The sequence below is a fragment of the Schistocerca nitens genome, chromosome 2 (genome assembly GCF_023898315.1).
Source record: "Schistocerca nitens isolate TAMUIC-IGC-003100 chromosome 2, iqSchNite1.1, whole genome shotgun sequence".
In the NCBI taxonomy this organism is placed as follows: domain Eukaryota; kingdom Metazoa; phylum Arthropoda; class Insecta; order Orthoptera; family Acrididae; genus Schistocerca; species Schistocerca nitens.
Window position 1 is genome coordinate 613,880,418 of NC_064615.1, and position 17,797 is coordinate 613,898,214.

Sequence of the window (17,797 nt, forward strand, 5' to 3'; positions counted from 1 at the left end):
TGATTGGATGAATGATCCGTGACAAACTGTGGCCAAGGGCAAGGTTGATTATCAAATGGCGCAGCACGTGCAGAGCACAGCATGGTTGATTTTAATGGCTCCTTCACAACCTGTCACAGCTGGACCCCTCTCCAAACATTAGTTTCTCTGTATTGCACTGGTAGGTACTCCCTTAGCATTTCCTTTTGTTCCACAATCATCTTGGGCTCAAGGTCTGTTAGTCCTGTTCTTCACTATTCTCTGCTCTTGTTTGCATCCCTTTCCATCCCCCCACCACAAACTTTCTACCCCTCAACAATGCACTCTGGCCAGCTCACTTTATTTACATTCATAGGTCTATCCACTTATTCTCTCTACTGTGTCATTCTCCCTCTATTCAGTCCTCACCTTCCCACATTTACACATTCTGCAACACTATACAATGTGATTGTCTTCCCCTACATTGGACCAATCTCAGTTGGGCAACATTCCTGTTACCTTCCCTTCATTGTTCAACCCTCTCCTAGACCGTGCCTCCTCTTCTCTTTTGCCAGTCTCTCCTCCTTCCTTTTTTGTCTCTAATGCACTACCCTACACACAACCAAACGGCAGTGTCACAACAACATAGCAGTTTACCTGTGGTGTGGTCTAAAGAGGAGGGAAAATTTTGGAAGATTAGCTATAATTTCCTATCTACTGCTTAATGCCTCCAATGTATATTGTTTATTTGCTCAATTTGGTCTTCAGAAAGTTACAAAGCAACACTTATAAACACGCACTTTGTGTATCAATATTATCAACACCTTCTATCGCTGTAACTTTTCCAGAGCAAAAATTATTCTGTAACAGTGCTGGCTTCTATGGTAACAGATTTATATGGACAAAATATACTGTGGTGATCAAATTATGAAGTGACTGTCAAAAAGAGATTTTGATGATTCTAATGGAGACAGTTCAATAAACCTACTTCTATCCTTACATGAATATAATTCTTAAAAAATGAAAAGAGACTCTACATTACATCCATCACAGAAATGGTAACCCAATTACATTAGTGGAAAGTTCTATTGGATAGACAAAAAAATCTGCTCACAAAGTGGCAGCAAGAAGAAACACACACAAAAGTTATGGAATCATGAAAGTTTTCGGAGCCAGTGGCTTCTTCTAGCAAAAGGATTGAAGGAAAAGAAAGAGGGATGAAGGAAAAGGGTTGATGAGTTTTAGTAAATGGAGCATCGGAGACTTACAAGATGGAATGAGAAAAAGACTGACTGTTGGGGACTGCACTGGGCAAGATTTAAAAACCTGAGGGCTTATAGGTAGAAATACGATAATCTGAAAGATAGAGATCACTGACAAAACATGATGCAAAAGTTAAGAGTGGAAAGTTATTGTGCAAAAGTTGAGAGTGGATAGCTAAGTGCATTATTCATGGTGGACAGGTGAGGGGAAATAGATAGATGAGGCAACTTCTGGGGTCCTCGCATTCAATCCTGGTACAGCTGATGCCTCCAATAAACAACTTAGCAGTACACCTCTTGTCGTTCAGTACTGTCCTGGTCTGGAATGTGTTAATCAGCTACCACAACATGGCTATGACTTCCTAAAATGATGTCCTGAAACAAGGTCCATTCTGTCTGACCTTTTTTTGTCACCCTCCTTATTTCTGCAATATCCTTATCCGACCCTATGTTCCTTCTGCACCAATTTCCCTACTCTTTGGCTCCTACTCCTTGACAGTCCCCACTGTAAGACTTGGCCTATCCACCCTCCTACCACCACCTATAACAGCCCTGTAATTGGCAAAAAATATATTTTCAAAGCGAGAGCCACCTGTGGAACGTCACTTCAGGTGCCACTTGTTTTCTAAATACTGTTTGATCTTCTACATTGCTATGAATACCACCAGCTTATCAGTCACAATGAATGGGAACAGATAGATTGCTTATACTGCAACACACAATGTCCTGTTGCAGAGCATCCTCTCTGACATGACAGTCTTGATCTTGGTGCTTGCTTTATCAAACTTGCCATCTGGTTCCCTCACCCCAATACCAGTTTTTCACAACTCTACAAGTGGGAACTGCTGTTATAACAGCTCATTGGCTCTCACCACCCAACTGGCCTAAATTTATGTTAATTTCCTTTGTCTCAACATTTCTTTCTACAACTACTCCTTTTCTTCACTTCCATTTTCTGTACCTTTCGTTTTCTGACTTGTCTATCCCCCACCCAAACCTGTCTACCACGTACAGTGTACTAGGTTTTCTGATCTTACTAATCCCTGAACAATGTTTTGCTAGTAATCTCTATCTTTCTTATTACCTATCTTCCATCTTTAAGCTCTCAGGTTTTCAAATACAGTCTACTGCAGTCCCCCAAGAGTTAGTCTTCCCTTCTCACCCTGTTTGCCAATTACACCCTGACTTGCGATTCTGGGTGACTTTTCATTAACTCTCCCATTTCTTAAAGCTCACTAGTCCTTTTCCTTCATCCCTCTTCCTTTCCCTTCCACCCTCCTGCCACAAGGAGCCGCCACAGACCCCAACAGCTTGCACATTTCCTTAACTTTTATGTAGGTTTTCTCCTGCTGCCATTTGTCAAGTAGATTTTTTTTATTGATTAGTCACAGAAGAACACAAGCCCTGAGTTGCTGAAAGGCACATAAACAAGACTGAAAACTTCGCTAGCTTTCAAATTAGCAACAGCCCTTCTCAAACACACACACAAATTTGTGTAGATACATTGTACCACCTGATTACATTACACTGGCACCATAGCTATGCAGCTTGATTGGGAAGAGGGGTTGTGTCCGGTGGAGTAGGCAAGGGGAGAAAGATGGTGCAGAGTGAGAGGGAGAATAGGGGAAAGGAGTGTGGCTTCTGCTGCCAGAGGTTGTGGTCTTGTTTGTTTGTTTGTGTATGTGTGTGTGTTTCGTTATGACAAACGCCTTGTTGGCCAAAAAAAAAAAAAGTCGTGTTTTGTGACAATCTTTTTGTTGTGCCTATCTGCGAGTCAGCATCTCTACTACAGCATCTCTACTATATGGTGAGTAGCAACTATCCTTTTCATAATACTGTTACACTCCATCCTGGATTTTCCACTGTTTAATTCTTGTAGTATACAGATGAGGATTTCCTAGCTATTGAGTTGTATATATTTTGCAATTCAATGAAAGTGATAACGTGTGATTCTGCTCTATCTGTGATGGGCCATGAGGTTTTTGAGATTTAGAATTTGTTCTGGGCAAAATCTTCCTTCCCTAAAACCCACCTTGTATTCACCAAGCTGATGGTCTAATTGGGGTTCTGCCCTGATTAGTAAGACTTTAGAACATATCTTGTATGTTATGTCTAGGAATGAGACCACTCTGTATTTGTTGGGATCTGTTTTGGACCCTTTCTTATGGAATGGGTGGATGAGGGCAGTCTTTTATTCATGTGGGATTTTTTCATTTATTTATCAAAATTTTTTTCAAAGATGTTTTGGAGAGAGTCGACAGCATTTTTGTTGACATTTTCCCATAGTTCAGCTGTGATTTGTTTTTCTCCCAAGGCCTTATGGCTTTTGAGATTTGGAAAGACTGACTGCAGTTTCTCAGTGGTGGGTGGTTCAAAGTTATGGTTAGTTGTTAACGTCTAACAAGTCCATTTTTTGTATGGTTTCTTCACAGATCGAGAGGTTTCCGAAATATTCTGCCAATATTTTGCAATTTTCCCTGTTGTTGCACGCAATATTTCCACTTTTGTCTTGGAGTTGTATGGTCAGTTGACTGTATTATTGTTGTTATTATTATTATTATTGAAATGTTGGTAAATTATAGGTATTAATTTTGTTTTAATAGTACTTACATCAAAATCATTTTGATCTTCCATGTCAGGGACAGTTCTTGTAGAAGCTGGATCTACGATTGCTGCGTGTTCTGAAAATGAATACATACATAGGTGGTAAGTAATAACATTCTCTTATTCCTCAAAGGTTTGAATCACATATCACATAACCAACTGAAACCACAAACAAAAGTTTAAACTTCTACAAGGAAATACTTCCAAAATCCCTTAGACGTTACAAATACCTGTCTTAATACACATGGCATAAGAAGGAAACCCCCTGAATAGGTAAGCAAACATTGTACATTGGCTTAGCAAGAATATGTAAAAATTTCTTGATTGCAAATCAAGACAGTCACAAAAATCAAGTGACTAAATGTGTGTTTCAATCTGTCAGTCTTCTTCTTCATGGATGTATTTTCACCAGGGTGGTAATACAACAGAGACCTCTTAGCCCACATAGTCCAACAACTAAACTGTTCCTCTCTCTGGACAAATTGTTTATGGTCTCCCACCTGGCTTAACGGTTTATACATTAGCACAATTTAGGTTTCAGATTGTACGATGACACTTGCAAAACATGGGCTACTGTACCCCTGAATACTTTGCAGTCCTTTCTGAACGTTGATATTTCATTTAACATAGAAATCATCAAACTTTCCTTCAAACTCTGTGATATCATTCTTCAAATAAGTCATGAGATCACTGGAAGAAAAATATCTCCCTCTAGTAACAGAGAGTAAAACCTATTTCTTGCCATTGGAGCAGGGCCATTACTAATGCATGTGCGTACATCATAAAATCTAACATAAATGTTGTGAGGATTAAATGTATACAACTTATCAGCTAACCAACAATAGGCACCAAATGGAACTCCTTACAGATTAAAACTATGTGCCAGAATGAGACTTGAACTAAGGACATTTGCCTCTCGCGGTCAAGTGCTCTACTGACTGAGCTACCCAAGCACAACTCATGACCCATCCTCACAGCTTTATTTCCACCAGTACCTAATCTCCCACCTTCCAAACTTCACAGAAGTTTTCCTGCACAGTCAATAGAGCACACTTGTCTGCTTGGAAGTTTCATATCAGCACACACTCTGCTGCATAGTGAAAATTTCATTCTGGAAACATCACCTGCTTTCACTGTAAATGCAAATCATGTCGACTTCAGGGAAGTTTTCTACCTTGGCACTGTCCTACTAAAATGTGTCACATTGAGGTGTACACATGGACAAAAAAGCAAAAAGATTCATGGAATTTTCCTAGATTTCCCCGTTAAAAATACAATCTTTTCCTACGTGAAAACACACTATACCCTTTGTGAAAGTACTTTGTTCTGTGTTAATTGACAATATAATTTCTCTTGGAGCTGTAAAACTTACCAATCCTTTAAATGTAAAGGTTTTATACACTGGCATAGAACTTCCCCACACTTTAAGGAATGACACCCAGGTGGGGAAGGGTGGGGGGGACTGAATTTCACCAAATACCAGCACAACAGCTCTCGAAGCACTTAAATTGAGTATGTGAAGGGCTTTTGTCAGGCAATCATAGATCATGTCATGTAATTTTGCCAGCTAGTGACGGCAGATATTCAAAACAGTACACGTAATGCAGTCAGCCTATTGCAACATGACTGTTAAAGCAGTATGAAGACATAATATAGGAAAGGTTAATGGTTTAAACTGAGATAAGTACAGTATTGCTACAAGAAAAACTAAGCATTCACATGGCTTTAGAGCTTTGGCACAACTTTTCTTGTTACGGGCATTTGCATAATTGATGACTGGTTTTGTAATTTCAGCTCGCCCTGCAAATCCCTTCTCATGGAGCTCCCTCACTGTTGTTTTAGTGTCGACAGATTTTGCGAGCGTGACATTCAGTTCTGCAGTGACTTTTTGCGGCTGTCATCCTCTTATTTTTTGTTGCAATCCTCTTCAATGACCATCTGTCATGATCACTCAACATACGATAACTGTATGGGATATAAATCTTCGATACAGTGCCTCTTGAAACACTGAACACTTCAACTTCCTTGGTTACAAAAGCACCCACCACATGAACACCAACAATCTGCCCATGTTCGAATTCACTTCAATCTGACATAATCAACTCACAACCACACATAACACAGTTCTGACCACAACTGACACTTGCAACAGTGTATCTGACACTTGCAACATATTGAGAACATTGCACAGGTTCTGCTTGTGGTCAAATACAACAGCGCAACCTACATGCTTGGCTAGCCACTGCATTTATGTTTAAGCATGCATTTCTCATAGGGTTTCCATCTCACTCACACACACACACACACACACACACACACACACACACACACAAACGCATGTCCATGATGTTGCTGTGTCTTGTTATATCAGCTGCGTAATTCACATCCTGATTCTAATAAAAAATTTTAGTCAGTTCATGGAATCCACATACAAGAAATGTGCCAATGTAGCTTTTGAAAAATATGCCACTTACCTTTTCAGACCAAAACACACAGCTTGAGTTTCAAACATAGCAAGAATTGAGGACTTTATTATGCTCAAAAGTGTGTAACACTGAAGTGACAAATAATGGTTGTGTTTAACCACAAGACTGGGTACAGGGCTGGCCAATGGTTAGGGGTGCATCAGAGGTGAGATATCTCATGTGAGCTAAGAGACCCAGTACAGATGCCATCTATCCTGGGTAGACCCCTCCTGAAGGGAACGTGTGCTTTGTGTCAAGAGTCAGGATGCAGCAAATTTTCGAGCAGTACTGTGCCATCAAATTTTGCATCACACTGGACATGTACTACAGAGGCTGTGAGGTGTAAAAAGATAAAGCCATGTCTAGAACACAAGTTTTAAGTTGCATAAATATTCGAAGATGGCCAGTATCAAATAAAAGGTGAAAAACATGTTAACATCCAACATCAAACTGGACCAGCAATAACAATTCAAGCTCACTATGTTGATGTCTGTGGACACGTTAAAGGAGGACACGATATTTTTCCAGGTGCTGTGGGCATGTTAATGCATGCCAGTCTGCCTTTGCCCCCATTGCTGCGGACATGTTGACTTGCTTCATTCAAACAAAATAGGTTTTCATGTCAATGACTCGCATTCAAGTTCACGCATGTTTATATGGGTTCACAACCAAGGATCAAACACATGTGGTGCTGTTTGCAGTAACATGTCAAAACTGCAGGAGAACCTGAATTGAGGAGAACGTTTACGTCACGTGATATACAGCTTCATAGTGTACAACTCAAAAGCAGCTTGAATGTTTATCATCAGCAGTTCCAGACGCATGCTTGAGAAAGAAAGAAAAAAAAAGAAAAAAGAAATGACAAGAAGACAGGCAGGGAGAGGAGGAGAATTGTGAAATGCAATTATGACAGCCTTTTACTATTTAGTGGGATGTGTTTTCCAAATGTCTTAACAGGGAAACACTTTGAAATTAGCGTGCTAATTTGTAGGTGGGCAATTCACCCAAAACAGAAAGTTTCCAAGAAACAAGATACAAATTTAAAACTAGCGGCTTAGAAGCATAATTTCTGTCATGTTTTCGGCTTACCATATGAATAAAAATTACTAACCAATGTCAATAAGAGGAAAGATGCTTTTGAGCAATACATAACTTGAGAGTTTTTGATTCTGAACTTTTCACCAGACAAATAATTGTGCCAATAAACTCATGCTTGGCATCTGAGATGACACAACTACGTATTTGGTACTAGGGAGTGGGATATGATAACACTGAGGACGTTCTGTTATTTAAAAGTTATAGGTAATTGTCCATTTTCACAAAGGATTCAGACACTATAATATTTTGGCTTTGAAAGCTTCAAAGGGATAGGTTTACTAGGTTTATGCACAGGTGAACATATTACTACATTTCCAATAACTGTTACAACAAATGTCCTGGCTTTGAGAGTTTTTATGGAAAAATTATTGTGCAAGCAGAATAAACAAAAATTTTGACACTGTGTTTATTTTGTAAGTTATGTAAAGTATAAAATTTTAAGCATCACAGCCACCGTTCAACAAATGCTGTAATCAACACTAAATGAGGCAGAAAACTACAATGACTCAGCTGCAGATAGTGATCCATCTTCGGTCGCTCATGGAGTTATTCAACGTTGAAGAAATACTTTAACAAACTACTAAATAGGTTGATGAAAATTGTGTCATTGTCGCTCTGTTTATACAAATTTTGTAGTACAGATACTTAATATGTGCTTCTTCAGTAAGAGTTCAGCCTGATAAAGTCTAAAGTACAAATCATTGAGAAGGCACCTAATACGTCGCATTCAGTAGTTATTAATGTGGATCACAATTGATGCCGATTTGACAAAAGTGATATCGCAAAATGTCCATATATTTTTTTTTTATCACCCAACTTAGTAGGATGCTTTGTGGACCAAAAAAAGGTTCAAGCAAACCACAATAAGGATGGTCCTCATCACTCACAGGCAACATAACAAACAGTATAATTTGCACCCTATTAATCAGTAGCAGACGACAAGTGCTCCAAGAAACATCCAAATAACTCCTAACAGATTTATTCATTTCTTGAATTATAGCAGTGAGAAAAACAAGCACAACAGCAGGATTTATGATTGGGTAACAAGGAAGGAACAGCAAACAAATGAAATGAATTTGAAGACATACATCACTTTTATCACAGCCTTCTAAAATCATATAGATACGGCCAATAACCCTGTAATTATTTGCGAAAAGATCAATTTTAACATCTCTGATTTTATCATTGGAGAAACTTCAAAGTCAAAACTAACACTGCATGTAAACTGAAGGAGGAGCACTGCTATTGGCTGCAGCGGGACATTAAGCGGAATCAGCGGCGCCGGGCGAAAAAGTTTACCGGATCGGGATTAGAACCTGGAATCTGCCTCACGGACAACTCACCCTCCGACCGAGCGCCATCTATCTGCAGTCTCTGTCCATTACACTCCTGTTCACTACTTAGAGATTCCCACAACAGGTTGGACGTATTTTATTTGTGCATTCACACTGAAGGAAGAGGATCTATTACCCAGCCAGGATTATCAGTTATTTGAATTCATGGTGTCTGTTCCTTTGAAAGAATAGACGCCACACAAATCCCGCAGCAGTGTAGTGTTTTATAGCTACGGGATCTGTGTGGCATCTGTTCTTTCGAAGAAACAGACACCATGCATTCAGATAATCAAAATTAACAGTTTAAATACATTTTATGGCCAGTATATCCAGTTGCCTCAGATGCTCCAGAGATATTCAGCACAGGGCAACACAGGCTACTATGCTAACTCAGTATTTAATAACAATACACTCCGTACAGGTAGCCAGATTAGGTGATAAAGACTCGGTGCTCAAAACTGTATGTAAAAGCCATGTTTGATTTAATCCAAGTGTTGAATTTAGTGAAATATACTGCACAATGGATTGCCGAGTGCAAATGGTTTGTGCAAACTTAATGCCAAAGGTTTTAGCACAGAACACACAAGCAGCTGAGATGAGATTTTTTACAACAGTCCAGGGAGTAACAAGAAGAGACAGATTTAAGGAATTGATAGTTTAAATGAAAATATTAAGGAATACAGAAAAAGAGTGAAATAACATAAAGAAAGGATTCCAAAACAACTGCTGTAGAACATCCCTAAAGGAAGAAGGAATATTGGTAGACTGAAGAGAAGATAGATGGACTAGTAAGTAACTATGAATCAACTGCTCTAATTCTTGAGGACGATGAAGAGGACAAGGAGGAGGAGGAAGAGGTCTGACAACCAGTGACAAGGCTCAGGTTTTCGAATATGTTCTAGAGATCAAAAGGCAAAGAGGTGAGTGACAATATGCAGGAGTTCTTTAATGTCTGAGGATTATGGACTGACTCACATGAAGGAAGATTACTACATTACAATAAAAGGTATTTATGAAATACAAAGTGGCAATTCAGCTCCAACCACCTTAGAGTCCCTATCTGGCTTTTCTTTGCGAAATAAATGTAAGTGAAAATACACGGTGTCAAGGTTACACATACACTAATATAGACTATAACAATGTATTGGATTGTTTAATTGTGGTTTACTTCCACAAGTACAATAATTCAAAAATATTTTCTGCATTTGGCGGCGGCAGTTAGTAAAGCGTGCGCATGTGCTTAACGGCTTTGTTAACGTAAACACATATCAGTAGTGATGCAGACACCAGAGCATAAAGTGTTTTGTGTACTTTCTCTCGCTGAGCTAAAAAGTCTATCACACTGACATTGTTTTCTGCATGAGTATGGAGTGTGACCAACCGACAATATTCCCAATTACTTAACAATCAAGAAGAAATGGAACAAGCGGCTTTGGGAAAATATAGGAGTCTGCTTTCAATTGAGAGAACTAATCCATTTGTTGCTTGGCCTCCTACAAGCCCAGAGATTACACAACTTTATTTTTCTCTACGGGGATTTATCAAGAACCTAGCGTACCAGATGGCAGTTAATGATATACCAGATTTGAGCCATCGCATTTGTGCAGCTGTCACAAATATTACACCTACTATGCTGTAAACCACTTGCGGAAAAGTAGAATACAGATCAGCAGTCTGTCGCATCACTAATGGTGCACATATCAAGTTGTATTATGTGTGTAAAAACACTCAGTTACCATACTTGCAGATACATGCTATCAACAAATATCTCAACTATTTCTACATTTTATATTACTACAGTGTGTATAAGGGGACAAGAAAAAAAATTCCCGGATTTTTACTGGATCTTCCAGTTCAAAACACACTTTTTCCCATTTAAAAATGCACTTCTTCCAAGGTGACAAAAACACTTTTTCCATGATAAGTGACAGTATAGTTTCCTTCAGAGCAGTAAAAACATCAATCCTTTGAATGCTAAAGGTTTTATACACCAGTGTAGAACTTCCCGGCACTTAAGAAAACTAAAATCGGCAAGGGTAAAAGGAAAAAAAAGGGGGGAGGGGAGGGAGACGAGGGAGGGGTGGAGGGAGGGGGAGGGGGGAGGGAGAGAGAGAGAGAGAGAGAGAGAGGGAGAGAGGGAGAGAGGGAGAGAGGGAGAGAGGGAGAGAGGGAGAGGGAGAGAGGGAGAGAGGGAGAGAGGGAGAGGGAGAGGGAGAGGGAGAGAGAGAGAATGCTTTTTGGAAAGATCTTTTGATGTGCAGCAACATGTACGTTGCATATTTTCATATTACGATATGCTGCCTATTTTCATATTACGAAAGTATAAATTCGAATTTCGGCAAACACAGCACATTAATTTCTGAAGAATTGAAATAGAGATTGCAATGTGCTTTTGTAAACCAATCATAGCTTATGTCACGTGATCTCACCAGCCAATGACAATGAGTATTCAGAGCATAGAACACGTGATGTAGTCAGCCAATAGCAACATCACTGTTAAGTAGCACGAACACACAAACAGGTAAAGTTAATGGTTTAAATTAATGTACATAGTGTAGCTACAAGAAAAGCTAAGATTTCATGAATAATATTGATCTTCAATAATAAGATACAAGAGAAGCTAAGCTTTCAAATGTAATACTGGTCTTTTTAGCGTTTGTTACGTTTTTAAGATACATCACACAAATGTGCCAGTAAAATTTTGAACAATGATATTAATGTCTGGTGTTCTAGGTTCGAAATTATTCAAGTGGTTGGTACTCAAAGTGTTAAGTTTTCTATGAGAGTCAAAGGCTCTGTAATTTAAGAAATTCATTGCACATTTTCACACATAACATAATTCGTCTTGTGTAAAAGAAAATTTCCTTTGAAAATAATGCTTTTCAAAGAACCATTTGCAATATTTTCCCGCAACCTCTTTGATATGGGTTCATTTCAGCAGGTTTCAGAGAGCGCCAGAAAATGGGTGTTACTGCATGTGGGCAGTTACGATGACGTAGGAAGCTCGTATTTTCGAACACATATACCGATAGCATTAAGAGTTCTTACATGATGTCAAAAAAGAGATAGGACATCATAGGATACTCCGAGAGCACAGGAATTTCGTAATACATACTAAAATGCATAATTCGGCTTAAAGGGCACATTCATCTGTCCATATTTGCAATGAAATAGGCCCCAACCTGATATTAAGCTTTTCAATGTGCTTTTCAAGATCCAAATTTTCTTAGAGTATCACATGCATCTGCGAAAAAGATTAGCAAACCGACAAAAATAACTTCCTTGTTGTGCAAGGCGATTAATGCTTGACTGCCAATAACATGGAAAAATAAAATCAGAAAAGTGAAACTAATATTTTGGCTTTCCACAATTATGTGAATGTATTGCAGTTCACTTGATAGCTCCCAGCCACAGAAATCTGTTTTGTTTTCATTTGACGTGTGGACTGTAAATGAAGAGAAAGCAGCAAAATCACTAAATGTAAACATGGGTCACTACCCCCATCCCCACTTCAACCCAGACTGCTCTGCGCATGTGCGAACCTGGCAGGTAGGTGCCCCAGAAAAATTTTTCTGGATAGTGCGACTGCTTCTTGCTACTGCTGTAGCCATACATCAGGTAGCCAGAAGCGGAAGGTACTACTCATATGCAACTCAACTGCGCATGCACAGAAGCCTGCTGGCAACTGCTCAAAACGAACTTAATGTAAACAGTTATGACGTCACGCTCATCGTAAGTAGTTGGCTGTTATGAAGTATTCTATTGTTTTTGTCCTAAAACCTTTGACACATTTTGCTTTAGGCAAGTGCTTGTGTGTGCAATGTGTTTTGTTGTTACAAATGGCGCATTTCCTTTGCAACCTAAGTTTTATTTTGATTTTATCCTGTTGTTTACATTATATTGCTGCAGTATCAGCCTGCAGTAGTCTTTGTTGGACTATCAGTTCTTACCAGCCAAAATTACAAAAATTTATGTCAAGACTAAAACAATGAAAAATTCCCGGAATTCTAAAAATTTCCCGGGCTTTTACCAATTTTCTCCTGAATAAAAAAATTCCCGGGTTTTTTCCAGTTGTTCCAGAGTGTATACACCCTGCATTATAAATTCAACCTGGACACACTGTATTTCTCCTTTTACGAAGGGGTAAAAGCAATCTTCCTCATCTGGTCTTTAAATTGGACATTCTGACTGACAGATCTGTACATAAGCACTTATCTATAACAGTCATGCTTTGTAGAGACAAATAAATGCATCATGAACAGTTCTCCCCCTGTCATGTTATTGGCAACAGATCTTAAACGTATTTGTTGTGTTCTTTCTCAAATTCATCCTTCATTGTGGTGATCAAATTAAAAGAATACAAATAAATCTCTATATTACGTCCAACAGCTTGAGTAAGTTAAAGAGCATTTTGGTCACAACTGCAATACAATCATGTTACTTCATCTATACTGGGAGCTCCAAGACATTATGTTCGTTGTACTATTATTTGTACATAATGCTCCAAACAGTGTCTTTGTATCTGTACGTACTTTCTCAGTAGTTTATCTAAGAAGGTACTTGATGATGACCGAGATGGTGGTAACAACAATGACCTAAATGGTTTAACACTAAAGCAGTATTTCTTTTCTTTGCCATGACAACAATCACAGTTTTAGTAATACGATGTTACTGATAAACTGTGATTCAGTGACAGGGTGATACCACAGTTCCTTTATCATACTTTTATGATTTTTCCTGTCTGGCACAATTCTCAACAACAGAAAAATGTTTACTTGTGTTACATTATATTGTATATTGAAGCATATCTATACAGAGTGTACAATAATTGATGGAGTAAACATATGCAGTTGAAAGTACACGACACTAGAAGCAAAAAAGTCTAAGAAAATGTAAGTTAACTCACAAACCTTGCTACGGATCATTGGTTACCGGCCACTACTGATGTCGTCCTGTGTAAACACCACATGCCAGTACACGGCGTAGTCGTCATCTACATTTTCAAGGCTTTGAGTTGTAAACTGAATGGATATAACAGTACAGTACATAGTCAGAGTGCCCCTCATGTCACTTGTTCACAGTGCCTACATTGTGTTGTTTGATTATTAGTGGTAACATAGGACATTTCAGTAATGAGGATTAGGTGTATATCCATTTCATGTATGGTAGGGCTAATGACAATGCACAGGAGCCTGCATGCTTGTGCTAAGAAGCATACCCTGCCTGATAGCACACCAAGAGTCATGTGCATCAATGCCTCCAAGAAACTGGGTGCTTTGCATAGCCTGCGAGAGCATGTAGGCCTTCACAAGTTACACCTCTGCTTGAAGATGTGGTGCTGGAAACACTTGAACACTCTCCAGTTGTCTCGACAAGGATACTTGCCACACATATGCCTGGAATGACACAGAATAGTGTTTGGAGAATACGCAGCACAATGCAATGTAGCCCACGTAACATACCAAATTATTACTGAAAGTGTAGCCTGCTGTGAATCTTGGAGGAAAGCAGATTTTAGCTCTCACATTGGCACAGCTAACACTGGCTACTGGGCCGAGCGAGCTGTGTATTTGCCTTACACTGTGTACAATATGTTACACATACTCTCTATGAATTTGAAGAAGTTCTACTAAATGTTAATTGATCTTCATATTTAGCATAACAAATTCAATGGCTAACACAACCATACTCTTAGAATTTCAAATCAATAATTTCAATACATTCAGAGGTATAAATTTTTACCTAAAACACATAATAACTATGCTGGCATTGTGAAACTGTGTTAGGGACTGTAATGTATTCATCTATAGTATCAATGAAACTACAACCAAGAGGATAGTTTCATATAATCTAATTTTCTGGAATTTTCTTTAGTTTCATTACCACAGATTCCCGACACAGTTAAAAATACTTCAGAAAAGTATTATTTTATTGGGTTTTGGAGAGACAGTGTGTGAATGGCAGGCATACATAAAGTGAGAATATGATATTTTATCAACACTACGTAAATGTTATGTGTGCGAAAGTAGTTGTGTAAAGGGGGAAATTGTGACATATCTCCATGTGAGCTTAATTTTGTAAAAGGTAGCCAGAAGGGGTATTGAGTATTAAATTTATTAGTAATTTATTTTGTGGAAAGAAATCCTATTTTGTTTTTACTAAATTTTATATAGTTTCTGAATTTTGAGATTTTTAGTCTGAGTTACTTGTGGTATACTGATTGGCTGATGTTAGAAATACCGCGAATATAGAAGTGCTCGAGATGATCTGATTGGCTGCTTACCACACTAGCCAATCGGAATTCAGCATTTCCCGCATATTTGAGTAGGGCTTTGTGCCTTAGCTCTATGAATCGAGATAGTCACTCGGGAGCCATCTTCTGTCAAACACCAATGTTAAACTGTGCTGATCAAATTTGTACAAAAATGAACAAATTCACATGTTTGATCAGTTCTTGTGTCGTTGACGAAAGGCGACTACAGTATTGTGTATTTTAAGAAAGTTTCAGCTTTACGGGTCGTTTATTTTAGGAGATATTCACGTGCAAACATTTTATGCTGTACATAAGTTCCATGTGGCATGTTTTGTGCAGATTACGAGACATTGTGGCAAGTACTTCTTTGCACGAAGCCTACTGAGTGACTGAATGGATTAACTCACAAGTTGTAATGTATCAGTGAGTATTTAGGATGTTCAGAATATCAGGCGGGACTAAATATTTTCTTGTTGCTTTCAGGTGTGACCATGTAACAGAGACAGTCAGTAACATTGCATAACTGATCTCAGGATATTAAATATGGACTTGATAGCAATTTAATGTGTTTTTTAAAGATGATAAATAGACTCACTAGAAATTTCAGACATTTTTTCAAATGAGTCATGCATTAACCCCAAACGAGTAAGTTTCGTGTCACCGAGGAGCGAACTTTGGTTCTAGATTAACATTCTTTGTCGGTGGATGCAACACCAAGCTGTAGGCAACCCCAACAACATTTTATTTATAGATGATGCAGGGTACACTTGTTATGCAGTGCTTAATTATCATGTTTAATTATCATGATTCTCCCCTAGGCTCCAACACATATGCTGTGCACGTCTCCACATCAGTGACACTTCTCACTGAGAGTATGGTTAGGGGTACTAGGTGATCATTTTTCTGGGTTGTACATATTATCAAACAAACTCAGTGGACAGAATTCCCTTTGGTTTCTGCAGCATAATCTTCCACAATTGCTTGAGGATGTTTCCTTACAGCAATACCAGAGGATTTACTACATGCATGATGGAGCACAGGCACATTTTGCAGCTATGGTGAGATGACATTTAATGTGCCGATATGGTCAAAGGAGGTTTGGGGGAGGAGGACCTGTACCATGGCCTCGAAGATCGCTTGGTCTAGGACCTATGAATTTATGTGTTAAGGACCATCTTAAAGGTGTAGTGTACATCACTCCAGTTAACCCAGTTGCAAAAGACCTGTCAATGCTTGTCAAGAATTTTGAGATGATCCAGGCATCTTCAAAAGGATTTGAAACTAATTGTGGTGACAGGTACAGGCCTGGGTAGGTACAAGGACGACACTTTGAACACCACCTTTAACTATGAGTACAGCCAGGAAGCTGTTGTGCTCATTCAAAAAAAAAAAAAAAAAAAAAAAAAAAAACTGCACTTCTACCAAAGTATCTCCAATTACTTTTCTTAATGTTGAACAGTATTGTTCCCTTTAACCAACTGGGACAACATTTACACACAAACAAGTTAGTGGTGGTTGGTAACAACAAAGTCACAATTACCTCACAAATGGCTCATTTATTTCTGGTATTGTGTACTTTCAACTGTATGTGTTTACGCCATAATTATGATACAACGTATATAGCCTACATTCAGAGGGCTGGTTCTCAGATCAAAGGACAAAAACTGTATTTCCCTTCCAATGTGCTTGCAAGACCAAACCAACCACCACATACAACTGCTTTATTTGTTTTGAATGATGTGGTAACATGTCATTTTATGTCACTGATGAACAAAAGCTTGGAAAATAACTCTAATACTGTCATTATTCTATTGGCATGCCCTTATTTCAGAGGAGTAAAATATTACAACTGAATAAGAGGGAAGTAACTGTTTACTACAATATTTAATGCACTACATGTTCCATTACTTAATTTGTATATAAACTTTACTATCAGCATCTACATACTATTGAAAACAATACCAATGATCATGTAAACTGATTCAAATTTCTAGAGTTATGAATAGCATACTGGGTACATCACTCACAGGGAAATATATCAAAAGCATGAGGATATGCAGGTGGTCCAAAATAATGTTCACACAGTCCACAGCTGCCATGGTGACTTCGATTACCAGCACAGGTCCCATGGAAGCCAAGGTGAATGATCCCCATAACATACTACTGCCGTTATCGGTTTACGTCCATGGTTTGAAGCATGTTTAGAGTACCTCTTCACCTAGATGACGCATACCCTGACACGGGCATTGACATAGTGCCACCACTATGACCAGGCTTCAAAATAAACTTCATGTAACCCACTAAAGTAAATGCACAGTCAGTATTCTAATAAATTATGTATCTGAAGATGTTTATAAATTTTTCATAGATTTAGGAATCTCTGACCAATCTGCATTATTCACTGAACTACCAAAGACTGAGAAAGAAATTTCATGTAACAAAAGCCATATGAAAAGGAACTTCAATGAAAAAAAATTCAATTTCATTTAGAAATAGGTTACGACAGGTTGAATGACCTTACAACTGCTGTATTTTGAATAATAGTAACTTTGACAATTTTTTAAGTAGCTTTCTTGAAATATTTAATGAAACTCTTCCACTTAAAACCACATGCAACAAAACAACTAATAAATTGATAACCCAGGGTATAAAAATTTCTAGTGCCAGGAAAAGGAAAATCTACAATGAACTGAAATATAACAAAAACAGACCTTTGAATGAGCATGTTAATAATTATAAAGCTATAATTAAAAAAGTTTTGAAGGCAGCCAAACAAATGGCAAACAAGAAGTTCATTGTACAACATAAAAGTAAAACAAAAGC

At 38.4% G+C, this 17,797-nt stretch overlaps 1 protein-coding gene across 1 annotated transcript in view; it reads right to left on the bottom strand.

The window, feature by feature from the left end:
• LOC126235199 (uncharacterized) overlaps positions 1 to 17,797 on the bottom strand; it is a 305,365-nt gene that overhangs the window by 172,264 nt on the left and 115,304 nt on the right. The window contains exon 8 of the mRNA XM_049943929.1: positions 3,831 to 3,901. Coding sequence (XP_049799886.1) covers positions 3,831 to 3,901 — 71 coding nt within the window. The remainder of the gene's footprint in view (positions 1 to 3,830; positions 3,902 to 17,797) is intronic.